General features: G+C 38.6%; 1 protein-coding gene and 1 long non-coding RNA gene across 3 annotated transcripts in view; one reads left to right on the top strand and one right to left on the bottom strand.

The window, feature by feature from the left end:
* Positions 1-3,833, bottom strand: part of LOC142830181 (uncharacterized) — a 42,242-nt gene extending 38,409 nt beyond the window's left edge. The window contains exon 1 of the long non-coding RNA XR_012905194.2: positions 3,655-3,833. This is a non-coding gene — a long non-coding RNA (uncharacterized LOC142830181). The remainder of the gene's footprint in view (positions 1-3,654) is intronic.
* Position 3,834: 1 nt separating this feature from the next.
* The window catches only part of FIGN (fidgetin, microtubule severing factor), a 118,065-nt gene continuing 98,329 nt past the window's right edge, over positions 3,835-23,570 (top strand). The window contains exons 1-2 of one of the 2 annotated variants that reach the window (XM_006137333.4): positions 3,835-4,397; positions 5,141-5,310. In XM_006137333.4, coding sequence (XP_006137395.2) covers positions 5,286-5,310 — 25 coding nt within the window. In that variant the 5' untranslated portion in view covers positions 3,835-4,397; positions 5,141-5,285. The remainder of the gene's footprint in view (positions 4,398-5,140; positions 5,311-23,570) is intronic. The other variant, XM_006137334.4, reaches the window with a different exon arrangement.

Here is a 23,570-nt window from a genome sequence, read left to right as displayed (position 1 = left end):
GTAAAGAGCCTTGAAGGGCCCTGACTCATAAATTTTGATGCTTGGGGTTGGCAATCCTGTTGATCATCTTGTGTATTTGATAGAGAAATAATATAAACAGTGATACATTAAACAAGGAAACCCAGAGTAGAAAATACTACAAACAGTATGTGCAATAGACCCAGGTTAATGTTTCACTAGAAATGTTAACTTTTGGAATTTTGCTTTAAATTCACCTTTAATCTTATATTAATGCTAGTGTTTGCACTTAATTTCCCTGGTCCTTGTAAAGAAAAAAACACAATGAACTGAGCTGCTAAAGGCAATGTTAATAGGCACAGTCTAAACAGAGGTTCCATTAAACTGTGGAGGCTTTTCCCAACGTACCTTCATATCAAAATATCATTAAATGACTTGTTTAACAAATATGTCCTCAGTTGGTGCATCCACAGTACATACTTCTTTGACTGACAGTTACTCATCCCCACCGTAACTCTATGTAGAAGGGCCAGAGAGATGTAAAGGGAGAAACACCTAGGCTAAAAAAAACTCAGGTTCCTGCAGTGAAAGGATTCTCCTTGTGCAGAATCAGCTATTGGAAGCATGGGGGGGGGGGGGGAAGGGGAGGGGAGGCCACCTCACATATATCTGTGGAATTTCTATACAGATGCCCAGAGGTAGCCCCAGGAAGGTGCTGTAGCTTGCCACCCCAGTGCTGTCAGAGTTCTTCCAGAAGGTTCTCCATCCCCTCCAGGATTTGGAGGTTGTAAAGATGGCTAAAAGCCATGTCAGTTCTACTGCCCCTGGTCTTTGAGTTCTGCGTGGGCTCTGAATTATGTGCACATGGGGCTATGCTCTACACACACTGTCTTTTTCCAGTCAGGCTCCAAGCAGGCCCCTATAGCAAAGGCTGCAACCAGGATTTGAGGCTGGGTTCATACCACGTGATAGCTATAACCACTCTTTGCAGTCCAGAGCTAATCCTTTAACTAAGGGAATTCTCTTGTAAGGATTACACTGCCTTTATGCCTGCTTCAGATCCCCAAGGTGGCATGACATAACTGTCCGATGGACCAAGGATCTGGCCCATGTTGCTTTGTCCATGTTTTTCTAAGCCACCAGCCCTCACCCTGAAGATCCCAAGTGGCAAAATTGACCAAGAGCTAGCTGAATGCAAGAGCATTTCAAATGCCTTCTTCCATCAGATTGGTCATGTAAAGAGTTATCTTCATCTCTCCACCTAAGGGAATCTCCATTTACTCATTAGGAAGTAGAAAATGCAGGTTCCCAAGAAAATCAGAAATGTCATGTTGGTTTCCCCTGTTTTTCTGCATCTGCTTCATTGTTGCTCCCAGAAATGCTGTTCTGCTGCAGGAAAGGCACAAAGAGGAACAGCAAGCTTTCTCTAAGGCTGTGTCTACACTGGCGTGATCTTGCACAAAAGCAGATGCTCTTGCGCAAAAACTTGCTGCCTGTCTACACTGGCAGCATGTTCTTGCGCAAGGAAACTGACGTTCTAATGTAAGAAATTAGGGCTTCTTGTGCCAGAACTCTGACACTCCCACTCAAGAATTCTGCGCAACTGTTCTTGCGCAAGAGGCCAGTGTAGACAGGCAACATGAATTTCTTGTGCAAGAAAGCCCTATGGTTTCTTGTGCAAGAGAGCGTCTACACTGGCATGAATGCTCTTGCGCAAAAGCACATGCCAGTGTAGATGCTCTCTTCTGGAAGAGTTTTTGCAGAAGAACTCTTCCGCAAAAGAGTTTTTGCGTGAGAATGCGCCAGTGTAGACACAGCCTAAGATGCCAATGCTCCAACTGGATGCATTTCTCTCATCCCCCAGCAAAAACTTCCCCCAATCATCACCCACTCCCAGGACATATAGTCCATTTCGTCTTCTTGATTTTAATATCTGAATGATCTCCCCCAGATCTGAAAGAGGTGATGATGATTCACTGACAGCATCTCTAGAAGAGATAGGGAGTGTAACTAACCAGAGACAACAATGTGCCCTTCCTCCTTCAGAACAGGGGGCAGACTCCCCATTGGCATAGAAGATGATAAACACTTTCTTGTGTTCCTAAGTTCCCCAGCCCTGGGAGCTGGAATGAAAATCATCCTTATGGAATCTTTCCAGTTACGGAGAGTGTGAGTCGAGGTGGGAATTGTGTGTGTGCACGAGAGAAAGAGGAGGGGAAATGGTCTGTGCAGATAGAAGAAAAAAATAGACATGCATGGCCCAGGTATATGAGAAGAGACTGTTGTATGTGAGAGATGGATAGAAATAGAATTGAATATATGTGTGTGTGTTTGTGTGTGTGTGAGTGAGAGAGAGAGCATGCATGACTGACCGCATGTTAGGAGTGTGGCAGATATAGAGAATGGTGTGTGACCCGATTTGTGTTGTTTGGCCACTTAATGCCTGGTCTGCCAGCCTAAAGAGGTTGGAACGTCATCCTAAAACCCGCTGGCAGATTCCTTCCAGCAGGCATGGAGTTGCTGTAGCTGGTTCTGTGCCATTTCACAGAAGCTGTTGGCGATGTGCTAGAGAAAGAAGGCATAACTGGACTGTCTCTATGCCTCTTATTTCTCATTATCAGAATGTCTGAATGTCTCATAGAAGGTATTGATAGGTGGGCTCAAGTTCAGGCAACTCCTGAGGCCTCATCTACGCTAGAACATTAGTTCTATTGTACAGGGTCTCAAATGCTTCAAGAGTCAACGTATGCAGACATTACAAGAAAAGCACAGGATCCGAAGAGTACACAATTCTTGCGAATAGCGGATTTTCATGTGACAACTGTAATCGGATTTGCTGATCAAAGATTGGCTTAGTTGCTCACCAATGGCATCATAGAAGATGAGGTCTGTCGGTTAACAGCCCACTCCATTAAAAAATTAGTTCACAGGTATGAAATATCCAACTCGAGAGGAATGTTGCTAAACTGACTTAAACTGGTGTGTGTACAGTCCTAAATTGATGAAAGAATTATTTTGTTGACCTGGCTCCAGCCTCTTGGGAAGTGACTTACCTACTCTGATAGGACAACCCCTCTCAGTGGTATGAATGCTGGACTGCTGTAGCATTTTAAAAAGAGGCAAGCCCTGAGGCTGTTCTAACTTTACAGAGAGTAATGTGAAGACGGCCAAAAAGCCTTGAGCATCTCTGTTCATCCCTTTACTGAGTGCAGTCTGGATACAGGCATGAATTTGACTGGAGAGAGGAGAATTAGTATTCCCAGGGCCTTCAAAGCACTTTACAGCTTCAAACAGCGACTGATCCTCACCCCCCTTCTCTGGATAGCTCTCACCAACCCCATTCAAGGGAGGAGGAAAATGAGCCAAAAGTGGCCTTAGGCAGAGCTAGGTTTAGCACTGAAGGTGCTTTGTCTTCCCACCCTGTGCTTATCCTTCCCGAGATGGCTCTGGCGGAGAGTCTTGGGTTGAGGGCTGAGAGAAGGGCACGTGGCTGGGCAGAGGGGAGGAAGAAATGCTGAGAAATGTGGGCGGCCAGGCAGGAGCATGTGGTTACCAAGCCCTAGCTGGGTCACACCACAGAGTAGGGAGGAAGCCCCAGGGCGTTTCTTCCCTGAGGTTTCATTCTCTCCCCCAATCCCAGGCCGGGCCCTGCCATGCCCCCCAGTTCCTTTGCCCACTGGCCCTTCCCCCGCTTACCCGCTGGTGTCAGTCCTCAGCTTGCCAGGCCCGCGAACTATATCGACCAGAGGGTACTGAGCCGGGGACACGGCTGCGGCCGCACGCGGGCCGGGAGACACTGCTGCTGCTCGGCGGAGGGGGAGGGGAGCTCGGGAGACGCTGCTGCTGCTGCTGCCGCCGCGGGGGGAAGGGGGGTGGGACACGGAGACAGGGCTGCCTGCTCCCGGAACGCCGCTGCGGCGGGAGGCAGGGGCCGGGCAGGACGTGGGGATCCCCGGTCATTTCGTTCCCGGTTCCCCCGCTGCCACGGAGGGCAGAGCGTGAACGCGCCCGGGCTGCTTTGCCATGACCTCCCGGCGTGTTCCCCTGCGAGCAGCCGCAGCCCCTACCATGTAACATGACCTGTGCAGCCACGGCCCTGTGCAGCGCAGCCATTGAGCTCTCCCTGCACATGAATCTCCTGCGTGTCTCCCCCTCGCCCCTTTGAAAACTGATCTTTGGCTCTTCGTGTGAAAGTGATTTGAATTTGGCTCGGCGGCGCTCTGCGCAGGCGTCCAGCTGCTGGCATGCTGGCTCCTTGCAAAGCAGCTGTTTTGGGTTTGAAATTCCAACATGGCAGAGGCTGCAGTCAGTCTTCCCTTCAAAAACTTGGAATGATTTCAAATCATAGGCACCTTCACTTAACCCAAGCCCCCATTCATCAGCAAACACAGCGGATCGATGCTACTCTAACCTATCGGGTTCTCCTACCAAACCTGCAGGTAAGAGAAGCCTTTGCATTTTTTCCAACGAGCATTTAAAAATATTTAGTCTTAAAGCTATCCAAGACAGCCATAGATTTTTAAATCGCCTGCTTGTGCCTTAAATCTTTTATCTAATTTGCAATCGTTTTAATATAGTAAATATTTCCAGTCTGCTTTCCTATTTGTAGTCTGGAAAGTACAGATATACAATTGCAGTGCATGTTTTTTTTCCTCCTTGATCATTGCCAACAATAGTAGGGAGATTAAGAGTTCCCGATTACAAGATCCCTCCCCACCGCCTTCCTCTAATTGATTTATTTTTAAGTTGAATTAAACATAATAAAGTGTTGGTAATGTGGAAGTATGCTATTTCAGGGAACTAACTTCTAAGTAAATAAGTGCAAATAAGAATCTTGTAGAACAAAAGTTGGGGTTAAATCGCAGTATCTTAGCTGGGGGGCTTGACTATGTCAGAGGAACGGTTGCAGTAAAATGTAAGCACATCATCTTAGAGGGGGTACAGCGTGGTGGGCGTATTGTTGGCTTGGAATGGAGAGAAAGATGTATAATTTAATGGTATATACAATCCACTGATCCTATTACTATCCTCCCTGGAGCTCTTGTTAGTTTCAATGGGAGTGAGTGAAATTGACATGGACTTGCATTCCTGGTCATGTGCTTTTTTTCCTTTCTTTCTTCTCTTGTGATCTGAGATCCCCTTTTTGTTGATGTTGCTTTCCCACTTAATTATATGCATGTAGGTTAAATGAATACCTGACGAAAGGGCCCACGTTTCAAGGCAGTGACATTTGATAGCTGAGAGGAAAAGTGGCTTTAATGAAAAGCAACCTTTGGAATTCCTGCTTGTGAAAAATCCAATTCAGCTTTTTGTGCTGCCAGCAAGAAATGATCAGTAGCACCAGTGTTTATGGTATGTCCGTTTTGGGATCTACTTCCTTTGCATCTAAATAGCAAAGACAAATTTAAATAGCATGATAAAGCACTGAGAAATTTGCATGTGACTATGACTAGCAATAAACCTAATGTTTAATGGTAAATCTTCAACTGTGTAAATAAGCATTTTTTTCTCTTGCTATCATTTGTTTATCATTTCTTCTTTGATTTTTAGAATTAGTTTTGTCCATTGCATTGATCTCAGTTGTAAACCTAAAGTTGCATGGTACTACCACTGCACTATATACACCACTGAACTCAAAATAGTATGTAAATTAGTAAAATATAGAGCTTGGAGAGGGAAAAACGCTTAGTAACGAATAAATACACACATCTATATGTCCCTCGAAATGCACATACATAAACCCGGCTAAAATATGGTATTTTCTGTTTCAAACTAATGATATTACTGTTTCTCTGAACTCAGGCTGATCTCTCCCCACTTTTGGCGTAACCAGTTCCCGCAGGTTTTAGCTGATGATGGGGGAGGAAATGTTTTGAATGTAAACAAAACAAAAATACAGTTGTGATCGATTGTTTGTTGTTGTTGACGAGTAGGATATTTTATGCTAGTATACATGTGTCTGGCTGTCACTGCTTTATTGTTAACGTGTCACAAAATGAAATAATAATCAGGTGCTCAAATTGATTTAATTTTTGAACCCCCCCAACTCCCCAGCAAACCTACCCGCCTATTCCCGCCCCCCCCCCCCCGAAAAAGTAGGGTAAAATGGAGCATGAGGGATTTCAATAGACCTTATTTCTGTGCAGCGTGCACACTTCCAGAGATGCAATTAAGACTAGAGAACTAGTAACAGAAACAGCTATTAATCTGTTTTGTATAAGCAAAGGGGGGGAGGGAGGGAGGGAGAGAGATGCTGACTTTTAATAGCATGAGATTGTTACAAATAAGGATAGAGGGAGCACGGGATGGAGGGAATCTGGTGCGTGTGGTTGATGATTTCTAGTAATAACGCATTTTAATGCAAGAAAAGGATTGAGAGCAGTTGCACAATGTTTAGTTTGGCGCTGTAGGTTACTGTATGTGTGTATATAATATGTATTTATATCCTGGACTGCTATACAATGGGAATTATCTAATTGAATTTTGCATTTGGAACTTGTTGACTTTAAAGCGATCAATAAGGCAACTGTTTGTTTCAGATGCACATAATTTGCCCTGAGAAATGTTTTGAGAGCGCGAGAGGGAAGCACAGCTCTCTCTCTCTCTTTTTTTTTTTTTTTTTTTTTTCCCTCTCCTAGAGCTGTTGGAGCGAATGTGATTGCCAGATGGGAGATTTCCCTCTGTGATGTTAAAGCTGTAATATATATTCAGAGCAGATTGGACTGCTGCTTGTGATGAGGAGGATATTACATTTATAAATTTTAAATCGGGAATCGGACAGTATGCTGAGACCTGAAATTGGATGGTGTGGACAGGTGGATGTTTCACTCTGATTCCTGAATAATAATAATAATAATTGATAATATAATATCAATATAAAAATAAGCAATAAACATTGCAGTGGTAGATAGTTATGTATAGTCTAAGGCATTTAGATAAATATTTTTAAATGTGCTTCGTTTCCAAGAAAATCGGATCTAGTTTGTTTGTTTTTTGATAGTTGTTTTAAAAGCCCACTTGTACATGAAATATTATCAGTTACATGTCTGAAGAAAAGTTTTTTGATACAATTATTGTTGCCAGAAAATGCACCTCCTTTCTACTTTTTGTTTTGTCCAATTATGTGGTCTGACATAGCCACAATCCTGAAAGCCTGGAAAGTGGGAACTAGTCACACTCCAGCAGCTCTGCTGTTGCAAATTAAAAGTGTTTTGTGGTCAGGAAATGAAAACTACAATGTCTCTTTTGAACAAGTCGTTTATCATGAGAAACATCTATCAAGCAGCGACTTGTCACATTGATCCTCTAAAAGTTAGATCGGAGATGGAAACTGCTTTGATGTTTTTTATCCTAAATGTATAAAAAAGCTAAGGAGACATAAGACGAATATGCATTTAAAAATCACTTCTTTCTGGGTATGACAAAACCCAAGATTTTCTTCCTACTGTACTGTGGTACAGAACTGAAGAAAATAAGGTGGTATCAGATATTCTTCTTTTTTCAATAATAATAACTTTGAATGTGTGGTATTTATGTTCAGACTTATAAAAATCTTTGTGTCCATTTGTACATTTTATTAGGCATGCTTTCTTGCTCAGTAGTGCATCTGTTGCTTTCAAACTGGAAGACTTTTTCCTTGATGCTATTGTGGTACAGCTTATAGAGTTTAGACAGAAAAAGCAAATCCTAATTTTCTGTACTCAGTTCAGTCTTGTCTTACTCATGCCAAATTTGTCATCCTTCTCACATCTCCTATAATGTAAAGTTTCTCCTACCACCAAAATGTTTATGGCAAGTAAAATTGCATTTGTATGGGAAAGCTAGCAACATATTAGGAGTCCTCTTCAGTTTATCTTCCTGTTTTCATCTTCCTTCTATGACATCTTTTTGACATCTGAGCCACATTTTTCATTCTCACTGAAACAGTATATTTTTATTTGAAACTGCAGTAACTGTATATACAAAGTACCTATCCAGTTTATTTTCAGTGACTGAATGACTTGTACATCAACTAACTTTTTCCAACTTTTGTTACATCACTGTGTATGAAGTTATACAGATTATCAAGGAAGTTTGTCCCTACATATTTTAAAGATATCCTTATTTTGGGGGTAAAGTAGTAGTGAAGCCTTCCTTAAAGTAGGGCACTTTGACCTTTTCTCTTTCCCTTCTCTTCTCCCCTCCACCCCCCCACTCCCAATAAGTGAGACTAATGCTGCTTATGGCTGCTTGATATTCCATATAGCACCATCTTCAAATAGGCAGCAAACACAAGCGTGGTGGGAGTTTTGGTGAGTGTTATACTTGCTAATTAATCATGTTTGATATGAAGGAATAATAGCATGGTAATAAAGCCTTATTGTTGTTTGATGTTTGTAACAGGATGTGACTCCTACACAAACCTGGTGTTCTTCCCCCCACCCCAAGATACATAACAGTACAGGATCCAGTTGTTTATATTATCCATAAGAACATCTGTGAAAATACAGGGATATCTGCTGTCCTGATTATAGTAACATAGGAAGACTTTTTTTTTACTACTATTTTAATCACAAAATTGTCTGTAGAAAAAGACAGTCTTAAATAATTGTGATTTTTTTTTAAACTCTTCTATTTTTGAGCGGAGTCAAAAGTGGATTTTTTTTTTTTTAAATTGTATGTGGTAGCAATTTTTTTTAATACCAATCAGTAAAAAATGGAACTTCACAAACTCTTCTGCAACTACTCATGTTATGAATACAGTATAAAAATTAATGAAGAAACTGTTTCTGTATAGATTATTTATTTGTACCCCCACAACATTTTAAGATTTGTACTGTAATAACAATGAGTTCTTTGTGAGTTTCGTTAGCAATTACAGCTGCAAATCTCTCCTGGTGTTATTGTTCATCTTTTAATTATTAACAGTACAATTACTGAGGTTTTTCATTCAGGTAGATTTTTGATATTCAAGTTTTTCTCACTTTCCAACTTAGACTATTTTATGATGCATGAAAATAGTTCAGAAGATTTACTTTTGACTACATGCCCTATGTGTGCTTTTAAAAGGGAGTCTCTAGATGAAAATCATTCTGAATGCTTGCTGTCAATAAGTTAAATACATCTATGCATACAAGAAGTGCCAGACGTAATGACTGATCTTCTGTAGTCTTAATAATTAATTAATCAGCTAATCTGCTTGTTAGGAGTGGTTTTGGTGGTACAAAATCAGCATGAGAGCTGAGCGTATGAAACACTTGTATGTTATTTTTAACATGCTGGTCTAATCTAGCATTCTCAAATATAATAATAGAAATATATTTGGCACTTTGCCCTCAGTCAGTATATACCTTAAGGGAACAAACTTTACATAATATTTTCATATAGTGCCATATTTATTACTATGGGGTTTAATTACTGGAATTTTATTGATTTTGTATTTATTTTTTTGATTGGAGAAAATTGTTCTGCACATATTTGTGCGATATTGAGGTGTATATAGTTGATCAGGAATACTTGATTAATCAGCAGTTAGTCACTGATAAAGTAAAAGATAATTTATTTCAGATTCTTGTAGCATTAACTCAAAACCCCTTTTATTATTGGAAAAAAATGACTGACAATTAGATCAACTTTGAACAGAAATTGTGGCTATCGAGCCAGATACTTGGTTTGTACAGATCAGCATCAAAGGATCTGAGGGTATTTTTAACTGTTTTTAAATGAAATTTTCAATGTTTACAGATCGACAGCTCTTTTTTTGTAATACATTATATTCAAATATATGAAATTTTAGATAAGCATCCCAAAAGGAACAGCACAGCTATAAAGGTAATTTTAATAGCTGTAAATTTAGGATTGCACATGCATGATATTGTTTCGGAGTATTAAATTCTTTCAGCTAGAGATGGTATCCTTTAAGTGAAACATTATCTTCCTTATGGGAAAGATCCCTTCAGGGAATTTAGGATGGGAATAAGCCTGGAATTTTCTCTTAGTAAAAAATAAAAAGTCCCAATAAATAGATCTAGGTGAAGGAATGTCTTTCAAGTTGAAAATCATTACCAGAGTGTTTGATTCCATTTCTACATGGCATCTGACCTTTTACCCTATTTTGAGATTGTGTGAGTGAGAAATATAAGCACCAAAATATCTGTTGCAGCAGAATTCTTGCAAGCATTCATTCTGGTACATTCTCTTCCTCTAAATCCCAAAACATTACAAACCTCTTCCTCACTTTCATCTGGACTACTTAGGATAGTGGCTAACACAGAAAAAAATCCAGCTGTAATATGTTGCATTCCTAAGTTCCTCAAATACAAAGTCTGATCCTTCAAGATGCCTTAAATATCAACTGAGAGCCTAAAGGATTTAGGTCTCACAGGTTCTTAAAATAGGTGCTCAGCACCTTGCATGAGCTGTACATTATGCAAGTGCGTACGTCCCATGTTTCCTAGAGGGAGATTGATATTTACAGTAACCTACTGATTTGTAAGGTGTCTTAACTTTGTGATCTGGAAATACCTGTTGATGTTAGTAAGACCAGTTTTTTTACCATTGATGATAATACAGAAAGGGACTATAGTTGCCTGATCTGAGACATCACAGAGTCCAGAAATTGGAAGGGAAATTAGATTTGAAACTCCAGTTTTAGGATATGAGAAGTATTAGAAAGTAATGCTCTGTAACCTGAAGAAAGAACCATTGATTCACAGTGATGAGACTTTGGATTTTTCTGTTTCTTGTACAGAATTGTCATTTTGTGATATATTTGGCAGAGATAATATGAAAATGACAATATACACATTTGTTCATAAAGTACTAGTAACTATACCTGTCAGTCTACTTGAGCAACACTAAACAATTTTTAATCAGATCAGTAACATTTCTTACTATGCCTATTTAAAGTTTGTATAATAAGAAGGCAAAAACAGTGTTACGTTTCATTCGTGCATTTACTGGTATTTCAATTTAAAATGCTTTTACATATGGTAAAAATCTCATCTCTGACTTAGCTATACTTAAGAATAATATATATTGAAATTAGTGTCATACCAATTATATTTGGATCATCTTTTAAAAAATAGTATGCTTTAAGTACATAATCAAAAAGCCCATATTAATACATTATTAAGTAGCAATATCTGATATTATTAAATTCTGTGAATACAATTTTTATGTGCTTTAAGACAGTACAGGAAATACAGCACTGTTGGAATCTAATTTATTACAACACCAATTTTTTACTGTAAAAGATATTAACCAGATAATTTCAGTATAACAATACATTTCTAGACATGGAGGTTCATTTGCCACACTTACAAAAATAGTAGAACTGTTTGCAACTTTTCATATTTTGAACATATAATCTATCCTCATATGGTCTATTTTTTAAAACAAGTGGTTTATTTAGGTTTCATATGCATGTTCCACAGCTCACTGTATGTACATACCTTACAATAAATGTTAGCATATACTTCCTCTGCATCCAGTAGACTTGTGCAATATTTTTGAAAATGCTCACATGCAACCTGATCGTAGTTTGGTGGTGAAAAATGGGTTTCAGTAATGTATGCATTGTTTGCTTTCATACTTTAGTAGTGAGAACATGCGCTTAATGGAATTTGGTAATCTCAGATTGTTATTTTCTTATAGGACTCCGTTTTATCTTCATGGTTTATGTTCTAGTGGAGATAGTATTAAAATAAAGAGGTTTTAATACTATCATCTACATGATTATATACTTAGGGATAAATTTGATACACATTTGTAACTCCAACTAATTCTAATGGAAGTTGAAAAAATATATATATTCATGGGGGGGAGAGTTGGGAAATAGATTGCATAAATATTCCTAGCAATATTTGCAAACCATCACAAGTTGTTTCTTCCTGGTTATATTTTTCAAGTGTCAGATGAATTGTTGTCTGTCTTCCCCTCCTTAAGATATTGTAAATGACTTCATCATTTCCCTTCTCAGCAAGTTTATCTTCTCAACTTGTCGACGGTATCTCAGAATGCCAGCAAACAGGTACCATTAATGAACGACAGAAGGGTTTATGCAATTTGTTTTAATTCTTAATTTATCAAGTTAAGAGAACTGTTTATTTCTACATTGATAATTTGTGCACAGTACTGCTTATGCTAAAGTGTCCGGCTTATAGATCGGAAGTGGGTAGCTCCAACAATTGTTTTATATTGCTGGGTGACAAGAGACAGTATGAGGAAAGAAAAGGAGGGTATATACAAATATAATCAGTCTCTTACAGTGGTATCTCTACTGACATTTTGACTGTTGTGAACTGATAGGTACTTCTCTATAAAAGTATGTGACAGCTTTGCTGATGGAGGAAAAGTACCTTTACTAACATTAACCCTTCAGTCTCTCATATTAAAAGTGTGAACTTTAGTATGTTAGGCTACTGTCACCACCCATTCTCAATTTCCCCATCCTCTCCTCACCAACCTAAGTAGTTCAGCTTAGGCTGGGAGAGCAAGACTTGTAAGTATTGACGGAGCTAAGATATCACATTTGTGATACTTGAAACAGATGTAAAAATAAAGTACTGTATGCTTTTCAAGTCAAAACTGAGAGACACTGGAAGGTCCAGCAAGGATGTTTCCAAACACACCTTGACAGTGCACCATTTATTTTCAAAAGAGATATCTTCCCATCACACATGGATGGCTCCACCATGAAGAGACATATCAAAAGAGCACAGAGAAGTAATTATTCTTGTATGTTTTCCAGTACATAGACACAAGATACTTTCTGAAAAGGAAAATAACAATCTTATTTTGAATACCTTCTGGTCCTTTTGTGGATCACATACTGTGTACAAAATTGTAAAAATAAATGTATTTATTGGGCTAATTAATAAAATTCTACTTCCATTGATTATTCACATATAAGAGAACCTAAAAAGGTGTAATGTTGTTTATAAATATGCACAATTAGGATCTTGTGTGTGTGTGTGTGTGTGTAAGGTAAATAAATACATAGATCAGATCTAGTGCTCTCTATGAAATTAGTTAATAAACATTATATTTTCATGATTATGTAGAGTTTGCACTAGAATTTTTAATTTGTGATTGCCTTATGTACATAATTGAATGAGACAGAAATTTAAAATTAAATGAATGCCTGGTGTCCTTCACAAATGCAAAATCGGATGAACATTTCTTTAAACATGAGAAAATTACAGAAAATGAATGAACTATATTTGAGTAATTCAATCAGAAATCACTAAAGTTTGGACTTGCCAGACAAATACTTTGAATACAGGAGCAGACTATAAACCATTTCCCAATGATGCAGTTTAAAATAAATTTGATAATGACTCTTCAATAATTTAATAAAATCTGATTCGGTGTATTTATCAATGTTAATGCAGCACTGAACAAAAATATACACTCACACACTTGGAATTAGTTTAAAAACGGTTTGGGTATTCTGCCTTAGTTACCAAGTAACTGTTTGACTCAATATAGAGAGTTGTTAAATCTTAATTACTTGAATATTTTAAAAAAGGAAATGCATACATATATTTTGGAAACTGTTGATGTAACAATAACTTGTCATACTTGATTTTTGTCTGTTAATAAGGCTGCTTTTTTAACACTTCACAACACTATGCTATATAGTGGTTTGTCATAAGTGTAAAATGTACAATATTTTCAAACTTCATTTTCACAACTTCAGCAGTAATGTTAATTGAGTCAGTACCATAATTCCGGTGTTGTTAATCTGAAAATGGTCTGAAAAGTAACACATATATCAGTGTTAGTATAAAACCTTCAAAATGCTGAGCATTTGCAAATCCCACTAGCTTCAGTTGTAAGTACTAAGCACCTTTCAGGATTTGGCCTTTGATATATCTATCGATAAGAAACTGGTCAATAATGCTGCCATTTAACAGGCACATTTTAATATATTGTTTCCTTTTTGAAATTTGAGATTGTATAGCAAATTGAATTGACACACCTTTGATGGTCTATATCCAATCTCTCTAATGCAAATTGTGCATGTTTATAGAGATGATTTTTAGTAACTAAACTTAGTGCAACCCATATAAGCTTACATCAATATCAGCTCAAGTAGTGTTATGTATATTCCTTTATTGTTTACATATAAATAAGTGAATGTAAACATATTCCACTCACTGAATGTAAACATATACCACTCATATTCCACAACTTCATGTACAGATATGGAACAATGCTAATTTTCAAAACCAAACGTACCGGTAAGTATATGGAAATAGTGTCAACTGAATTAGCAGAATATATATTTCTTAAAGACATATCTGCACCTAAAATTATCAGAAAATAGTGCTATATAATGCTAGTTAAAATAGTCTTAATTGTAGAGCACCTGTCTTAGTTTTGATTAGGTATAGTTTGTTTCTTCCCTCTCCCTCCCCATACATGGAGTCCTCCGAGTTTCATGGGATGTTGTATCATGTTAACCCAGGAAGTGTAATGTGGGCTTTTGATTTTAGGTGCTTGATTATCAGATGAACTTAGTTCCTTAAACGTCCATTGATTTCATTTGGAATTGGCAGTTTTCAATGTTCTTGGAAACCAGGCCTTGGATGAAGGCTAAAGTAGAGCATCCCACATGAGAACTTGAATTGTTTTTGGCTTCATGTACACTTTTGATGTGTCTATCTAGACGTGCTACAAATGTTTTTTTTTTCCAGTGGAACTCAGAGGAGAATTTTGTTTCCTAGTTTTTGGGATGTAAAAAGCCGAGCTAGAAGAGAGAAAAACTCAAATGCCCTTGTTTTTAGATGATCTTACAGTGAGTGTTTAAAGCTGACTGTAATTCTGAAATTGTGTTTTGGTTTATAAAACTATACATTGCTGCTAATTAGCAAAACATTAAAAAGATGATATTCTAATTACAGAAACTTTTCATGGTTTTATTTCTCCCTTCTTACACAATTATGGGCATTATGCTCCTTAATGGTGCAGAACTACTACAAAGATAAATGACCTAAAATAATGAGTTTCTAATAATAATCAGAAGTGAGTTGGGATAGATTGAACTGGTTTCTGTATTGAAACCTTGTAGCTGTGAGAGAGCTCCCCTCTTGCAGATTTTAGGTTTACTGTTTCCAAGCTCGTCAGAAGCAGTTACACAATGGTGTGTGTGTATGTATTTACATCCGCATCCTTTCCCGCCCACATTTTAAAGACTTTTTAAGGAGTGATTCCTTTATTGTTTATGTGGTTGTTATATATTCAGATAATAGTGTCTAGTGTTATTGAAATATTTTAAAATCACAATCAAATAATTAGCAGTGCTGTTATACTGAAAAGGTTGGATCTCTTCAAATGACCTCATGACCACCTCCTTCCTTTTCTTTTAAACCTAGTCTTGTGAGTGTCTTTATTTTTATTTATTTTCCCCTAGTACTGAAGGGATTGATTAAGTAAAAGTAGCATACAAGGGTGAGCAGCACTATTTTTTTCTTTACAAGGATAATGGATATTTTAAATAGTTGTCACTTTTCTCTTGAGTTAAAAATGAACTTTGTTTTTGGTGTAAGCACCAGATCAGCTCAAGTGACACAAGAAAAGGAACCAAATAATTCAACCCATGATATATAGATTTACAGACATTTTTAAATTAAAAACAAAATACCCCCAAAACCCTTTGGGGTGTGAATGACAAAGCTTGCTTGTATGTTCCCCCAATTCCCCTGGGACTCAATTTGTAATGTCATTATTTAAGCCTGGCTGATGTAGAGCAATCTTTGTAAAAAGGGAGTTCTGCATTTCATTCAAAGCAATTCTGTTGCTTCCCCCTGCCCATTGTGAAAGTCTTTTATATTTGAAATATAATAAATGCAGGAAGAGTATGCTGTGCATCTAAAGGCCAGAGCATTTTATGGAGTGTCATATACATCTCTACCGACATTTATGTATTTTGAATAAGATCAAGTTTAGTATCTATTTAATATCTGTTTATATCTTTTACTAGGTAGACTACAGAGGGGATAGATGCCATAATCTAATAAATCATTTCCATCCCTAACTAAGATGAATTTTTTTTCTTTAATATCATAAACTGATTAGAAACTGACAACCACTAAACAGATCCTCCTTGGGTAGTAATCTTCCTGAATATCAATAAGTGGTTGAATTTGTGATGGGTAAGTTTATTTTGAGTAGCTGAGAACAAAACCGCAAAGACCTTATTACTAATTTTAGTTTTCTATGCAACTACTTACTACAGGAACACAGAACCACTGGATATTTTTCTGTTCTATTGACTTACCTATCTTATAGATAGTTTGACATAGCCGGTCCTTTCAGTATCATCAGGAAGACTGGAATTTTGGAACTGAGATTGGGATGCAATATTGAAGTTTTGAGTTGGTGCTGTCAATAGAAAGAATTAAGAAGTTGATAAGTTACATTTCTGAAGAGGGTCAAGGTGGGTGAGCACTCACATATGCCTTTTCCTGGAATTTGCAAGAAGCACTTTTCTTGCTTGCTTGACAAAAGGTATAATGTGTTCTGCTGAGCAGCAAAGAAATGGGGGGGGGGGGGAAAGTGAGAAGGAAAAACATAGGGGGAAAATACAGTCCAAACAAATTGTTATAGCATATCTCAGTGACCGTGCTCCACGTTTAGATTTAATTAGAAGACAACTGCACTGGAAAACTGTTCATTTAGTAGTAGTTAACAACTCTTTTCTCCCCACCTTCCTCCCCCCACCAATCAGAACAGATTATATGCTTTGTCGTATAATGGTAATTTCCACACGCAAATCAGGTATGGTAGTATTATAAGATTTTCATTAATGATGTTAATTTATCATTTAACTGTGACTTTAGAGGTGAAAGTAACTATTTTCTTTCTCTTGCACGTATGTGGTAATAGTTACTTTTTAAACCAATGAATATCAAACTAGTGTGTCTTGTGAATATTTTTTATGCAAAAGACTGTAACATGATAACTAGATAGCCATTAATGTATTCTTCCCCTAACAGAGAATTGCAGGAAGAAATCAAACCTTGTATATGCACATTTTGCTTAGGATGACTGCTGTCAAGAAACATTTATTTCATGTTGTAGTATGATTTGCTGTTATAGGTTTTAAGGCAGTGTTATGCATGATTACATGCAGAATTTCAGACAAACAAGTCTTATTTCATGAGAAGCTGGGAATAGGCTCCATTTGCTGTTAACAGTAAGATAATAAGAATAAAATAATGTTCCCTTTAAAAAACCAAAACATTCCATCTGTCAACAGTATCTATGCTCTGAGTCCTGTCCAAAGTGATACAGGTGGGGTAAGTTACCAAGATCTCCATGGATTTTATCAGGGTTGGGAAACCTATGGCCTACAAGCCAGATCTGGCCTGCAGCTTGCCCTCATTTGGCTCAGAAGGCCTGGGACTCCCTCCACCTCCTCACAGTGGGGCAAGCAGGTGCCAGGGTGGGGGAGGAAGCCTAGAGCCTTGTGGGCCGGATTTGGGTCACAATCTCTGCCTGGCAGGGGGAGGAAGTGGTGCTGCAGCAGGGAAGCATTCCCTGTAGGCACTGCCCTGTGTTGCTGCCTCTGGATGGGAATCAACAGCCAATGGGAACGGAGGGGGGCAATTCCTGCAGGAAGCACAGAGCTGTGTGGAGCCACCCATGCCCCTCACCTCAGGAGGTGTGCCAAGTAGGTGCCCCAATCTCCTGGCCCCACCCAGCCTCCTATCCCACCCTGACCTCCCACCTCCCTGTTCCTGAAGTCTCCCTTCTTCCCACACAGGCTCTTCACCCCCACTCTCCCTTCCTCCTGGCCACCTTCAGCCCACTTGGGCGCCCTGCCTTCTGCCATACTCACAGCCCCCACCTGCTCCCTTCTGTACCCTGAACCCTTCATTTTTGAACCCCAAGAGCCTAGGGAGACGCCACAAAATCCACTAGCCCCAGTCCCCCTAGTCTGGGGTGGAGCCTGATGGCAGTGAGGTGCATATCATCTTTTTCTGCTTCTTAGTTGGAGGCCACATCTGTGAGGGTTTTTTTTTCCCCTCCTCACTTGGAGGTCAGATGTGTGGCCCCCTACTGATTTTTCTCTGGGTCTGTGGCCCCTGATCCAAAATAGGTCCGCTACCCCTAGTGTAAGAACAGAATAATTTCATAAAATCCATCTATGTGCATACTAAGGCAAAATTTGGCACCAAAGTTACCTTCAAAATATTTTTGACTCTAGGGGGAAATCTACACTTACGGTTCTATATAACTGTATGTGTGGGTAGCAATACTTTTTGTGGGGTATGTTTTTAATGTAATTAGAATCTTAACTCAGAATTGTTAAGTAGATAGGATTTATCCCTATTTTTTATGGTACATCTGTGGCGGATATGTTTTAGTTGCTGTGTCCAAGCACCTATGATCTGATTAAATTATGGATGTTTAATGTATGCCTTCCTGAACTATTCATATTTATAATAGACAGGAACCTGGTATAGGTTTTGTTTGCAGTATTAATATTTAAGATGTCTGAGAATTATGTCTTAAAGAAGAGGGCTCATTGTTCAATGGAGGTAGCTGCTGCTGCATTTTGCAAAATGTAAGAAAGTTAGCTAGCCAGACTCTAGAGTAGTGTTTCTTAAACTTTTTAATGTCGAGGAACACCAAACAATAATTTTTTTTTATGAGGAACAAAAAGTTATTGAGAAGAAAAAAAAAAAGTTGCCCCTTTAAGGGCAGATATTTTGAACTCTGTTTTTCTCTGAGGCACACCTCCAACTGCCTCGCGGCACACTGGTGTACCATGGAACATGGTTTAAGAAACACTGGTCTAGGGGGCATTCTAATGCTCCAGCAGCTTCACTGAGTTAATGCAGCTCTGCACAATGAATTTACAAAGTTAACTTTCTAAGTATAAGATTTGTGTGCCTTTTTAATATTATTACAATAAGCTAAGAAGAAATGCTTGTGCAGTGGTCAGTTTCTAAAAAAAACCCACCATTAACTTAAAATAATATATACCTATTGGAGTCAAATATTCTGCCATACTAATTTTATTTATTTATTTAGTTGATTATTTAACCTTATAGAAGTTACCACCTTAATCAACTGTGGTGAATGAGCAGTTGGTGTAATCATGTCACTGACTTAATTATTAACGCATGTCTTTTAACCCAAGGGGATTGTCCATGTAAATACTCTCCACCAATGAAGCCTATGATATTTGAAATTTAACTTATTTTGTACTAAACTCTAGGTAATAAAGAGTTAATCTGGGGCTCTCCTGTGTTCAAAGTTATTCATTTGAGCTCTGTGAATACTCCATCTTGTTTTCTTTCTTGTATCTGTCACTAGTGCCACAGAAATGATGTTACAGAACAATGGTGGTGAACCTCTGGCCTGTGGGCTGGACACAGTTAATCAGGGTTAGCCCGTGGCAGGCCGTCAGAATTTGTTTACCTGAGTATCTTCAGGCATGGGCTACTCACAGCTACAGTTGGCTGTGGTTTGCGTTCCCAGCCAATTGGAGCTGTGGGAAATGGTGGCTGGCCTGTGCCACTTCCCATAGCTCCCATTTGCCAGAAGCAGCAAACTGCGGTCACTAGAGCCTGCGAGTGGCTGTGCCAGCAGATGCTCAGGTAAACCAAGGACTTGGTGGCCTGCTGGGAGCTATCTCTGGGGAATGGCAGCCAGCCAGCATGCCACAAGTTCCCCACTCCTCTTTATAGAATTTAAGAGAAATCAGAATTGATAAAATGTTCAAATGATTATTAATCGGGGACCATGATTCCCCACTCTAATACACTAGTGTTGTGTTGTGGCCCCATAGAAATAAGTGGAGTTAAAATTAGTGTAGGACACACTAGACTTAGGTCCAATATTTCTATTTCAGGTTTTCCTTCAAACCTCGATATGTCAGCAAAGAAACAAAACCACAAAAAAAAAAAAAAAAAGACTAAACATTCTTGGCTCTGTCATCATGAAGTAAAACTATTCTCTTTCACCACTCAAAAAGAAGTCTATTTTTGATCCTTCCACACACAGTCACCACCAAGCTAATAACCTTTACTGAAGGCTTACTAGTTTGTTTGTTTTTTTCAATTGCGGCACTTTAGTGCTCAAACACTTCTAGATGTTATCTTGACAATTCATATTGAAATTCATTTTGAGCATGCACACTCTGTGTAGGAGAAAAAGATGGACAGTTGTTGATGATTGAACTTAGGTCCTCCAGGTTATCACACAGATAAAAGTGTGTTACCATAGACAAATTTTTGCTTAGTTAATTGCATTAATACCTCACATCTTTACAGCTCTAAATTTGAAACTGGATAGATAATCTCAACAATAAGGAAGCACAACATAGTTCTAGACAGCATAATAAAGCATGAGGGAGAATTTAAGAATGGAAGTAAAAGCTTAGGGGAGTGCTTTGGTTCATTTTGTAGGTCACCTCGACTATAGTCGAGAGACCTACGTTTAATCCTTTGTCAACCAGTTCTTTCTCTCTTTTTGAAAAGCACTATTTAAAAAAAATTCAAATGCAGACTTCATAGGTAAAGCTAAACCAAGGTCTGTCAGACAGATAGCTTTGAGAGTCAACAATTAACAACATGAAGGATTCACTAGCGAATTCCTAGTTTGATATAGTCATATGCAAAGTATTCATTCCCCTTGCTGCATAATGTGACTGGATGGTCAACAGTGGGAAGACTAGCACTAGCTGCATGAGAAAGCAGGAGCATTTTATTAATATAGAGCCCAATCCTGAAAAGTGTTAGGTCATGTTTTTTGCATCTTAACAATCCATGGGAAAAAACATAGCTAACTTACTGGAGAAATAATAGTGGCACTGCAGCATGATTCATCAGATGTTTTTTCCCCTAGGATTTGACTAGTATGCCACTTTAACCTCTGCATTTGCTTAGAAACACAGCTTGGTTTTTAGTACCGAATTGCATCTTGGGGATATGGAATTGGCTGCATGACATAGAGACTTCAATAACTTGAAAAAGTTATCATTTGTAGGACTGCCTTTTTAACCCTTTTCTATATCTAATCCATATGGCTTTTATGGATACTATATGAAGCAGCAATAACATGGTGGGAGAGTGCTGGAAATAAAGTATTTATTTGTTTTAAACAGATGTAGAAAATATAAGAAACCTTTTTATGGTGAAGATCGTGTGCTCTGACAATAGTTACATTTACAGTCACAGAATATTACCCAGAAGAAATGAAATGTAGCCTAGCCGCCAATAGGTGATAGATATCGTGACAACATATACTTGTCCTACTCTGTCTGAAAACCAGTGTCCTCAGCCTTTTTCAGCAGCTCTGTAAAATAGATATCTTTTATAGTATGCCCTGAAACATGACAGATTTGGGTTGAGTGAGTTCCAGAGCTGAAAAGGTTCTTTTTGGGAATACTCTGATGTCTCTTCTCTTTCCTAGCAAAGGGGTAGAGAACAAGGTTCCATCTAAGCTGTGCAGAAGTACCCCTCCCCAAGCCAGGTAGCTCTGTGCAAGGAGCCCTGAGCCCTGGTTGGACGGGGCTCATTAAGCAGCTGCAGGGCTGTGCTACTTCACAGCTTAGAGGGAACCTTGGGAAAGTCAAGTCTCAGTGTAACTGATGATCTTGTTTGTAGTTATGTGGCAACCTCATCAGCGAAGTTTAGAGCCTTCAGATGACCTCTTTGGCCACAGCTAAGATATGAAGGCTGGCTGCTCATTGACTCTTGCTCATTCAAAATAGGTTCAGAAGGGCTCATGAGGGGCATGGTAAATCAAAGCCAGGTACATGCATGGTTGAGTCAGTTATAAGAGGTTGGTTTCTGGCAGCTGCCAAGCATTCTGCATGTTCTATCAGTGCTATAGAGACATCTGGCCTGGGCAAGTGAGCCCATGATTGGAGCCCTGATGACAAATGAGTTGTTGGGTGGTTGAAGAAATCTGGGCATAGCGGTAGTATGGATTTGCCCTGATATCTTCATGCTATATCAACTTCACAACGGATGTGTGGAGGACTGATAATGCTTAACTTAGAGAATCATGGTGGCAATGTAGGCCAAATTAAAGTAACCATATGCATGATTGAGTGTAGCCGTGTAGCAACCAATTTGGTGTGAGATGAAAGGAACTAAACTTGATCAGTATTCTTCAGAGTAACAGAGGGCTAAAGTAAATGATCAGAGAATCTGAGCATTTACTCCCCATGAAGTGCTGGTTGATTTGCTTTGAAGGTTGTTACCTTAGTTGCAGTTTTCCTCAAATAGTTAAGCTATATGAGAGATCTATTTACACTTTCTCCAAGGTAGATTGGTGGGATTTATGTTTCAACCAATATCTATTGAGAAGGTCATTCTGTTCTTGTGTTCTAAAGATGGAACACACTTAATATTGTCTTGGTCACACTTGGTCACAGACAAGTCATTGGGACCAGATGGCATTCACCCAAGAGTTCTGAAAGAACTCAAATTTGAAATTGCGGAACCATTAACTATGGTTTGTAACCTACCCTTTAAATCAGCTTCTGTACACAATGGGTGGAAGATAGCTAATGTAACGCCAATATTTAAAAAGGGCTCTAGAGGTGATCCTGGCAATTATAGACCAGTAAGTCTAATGTCAGTACCTGGCAAATTAGTTGAAACAATAGTAAAAAATAAAATTGTCAGACACATAGAAGAACATAATTTGTTGGGCAAAAGTCAACATGGTTTCTGTAAAGGGAAATCATGTCTTACTAATCTATTAGAGTTCTTTGAAAGGGTCAATCAACATGTGGACAAGGGGGATCCAGTAGATATTAGATACTTAGATTTCCAGAAAGTTTTTGACAAGGTCCCTCTCCAAAGGCTCTTGTGTAAAATAAGCTGTCATGAGATAAGAAGGAAGATCCTTTCATGGACTAAGAACTGGTTAAAAGACAGGAAACAAAGGGTAGGAATAAATGGTATATTTCAGAATGGAGAGGGGTAACTAGTGGTGTTCCCCAAGGGTCAATCCTAGGACCACTCCTATTCAATATTCATAAATGATCTGGAGAAAGGGGTAAATAGTGTTGTCTGCAAACTTTGCCACCTCACTGAACTGCTCAAGGTAGTTAAGACCAAAGAAGACTGTGAAGAACTTCAAAAAGATCTCACCAAACTGAGTGACTGGGCAACAAAATGGCAAATGACATTTAATGTGGATAAATGTAAAGTAATGCACATTGGAAAAAGTAACCCCAACTATACATATAATATGATGGAGGCTAATTTAGCTACAATTAATCAGGAAAGAGATCTTGGATAGTTCTCTGAAGATGTCCAACATCCACGCAGTGTACAGTGGCAATCAAAAAAGCAAACAGGATGTTAGGAATCACTAAAAAAGGGATAAAGAATAAGACGGGGAATACCTTATTGTCCTTATATAAATCCATGATACGTCCACATTTTGAATACTGTGTACAGATGTAGTCTCCTCATGTCAAAAAAGATATACTGGCATTAGAAAAGGTTCAGAGAAGGGCAACTAAAATGATTAGGAGTTTAGAACACAAGAATGTGTTCCATATGAGGAGAGATTAAAGAGACTGGGACTTTTCAATTTGGAAAAGAGGAAACTAAGGGGGGATATGATAGAGTATATAAAATCATGAGTGGTGT

Source organism: Pelodiscus sinensis, chromosome 7, assembly GCF_052426305.1.
Source record: "Pelodiscus sinensis isolate ZL-2025 chromosome 7, ASM5242630v1, whole genome shotgun sequence".
NCBI classification, from domain to species: Eukaryota; Metazoa; Chordata; order Testudines; family Trionychidae; genus Pelodiscus; species Pelodiscus sinensis.
This window is presented reverse-complemented; position numbering and strand designations above follow the sequence as displayed.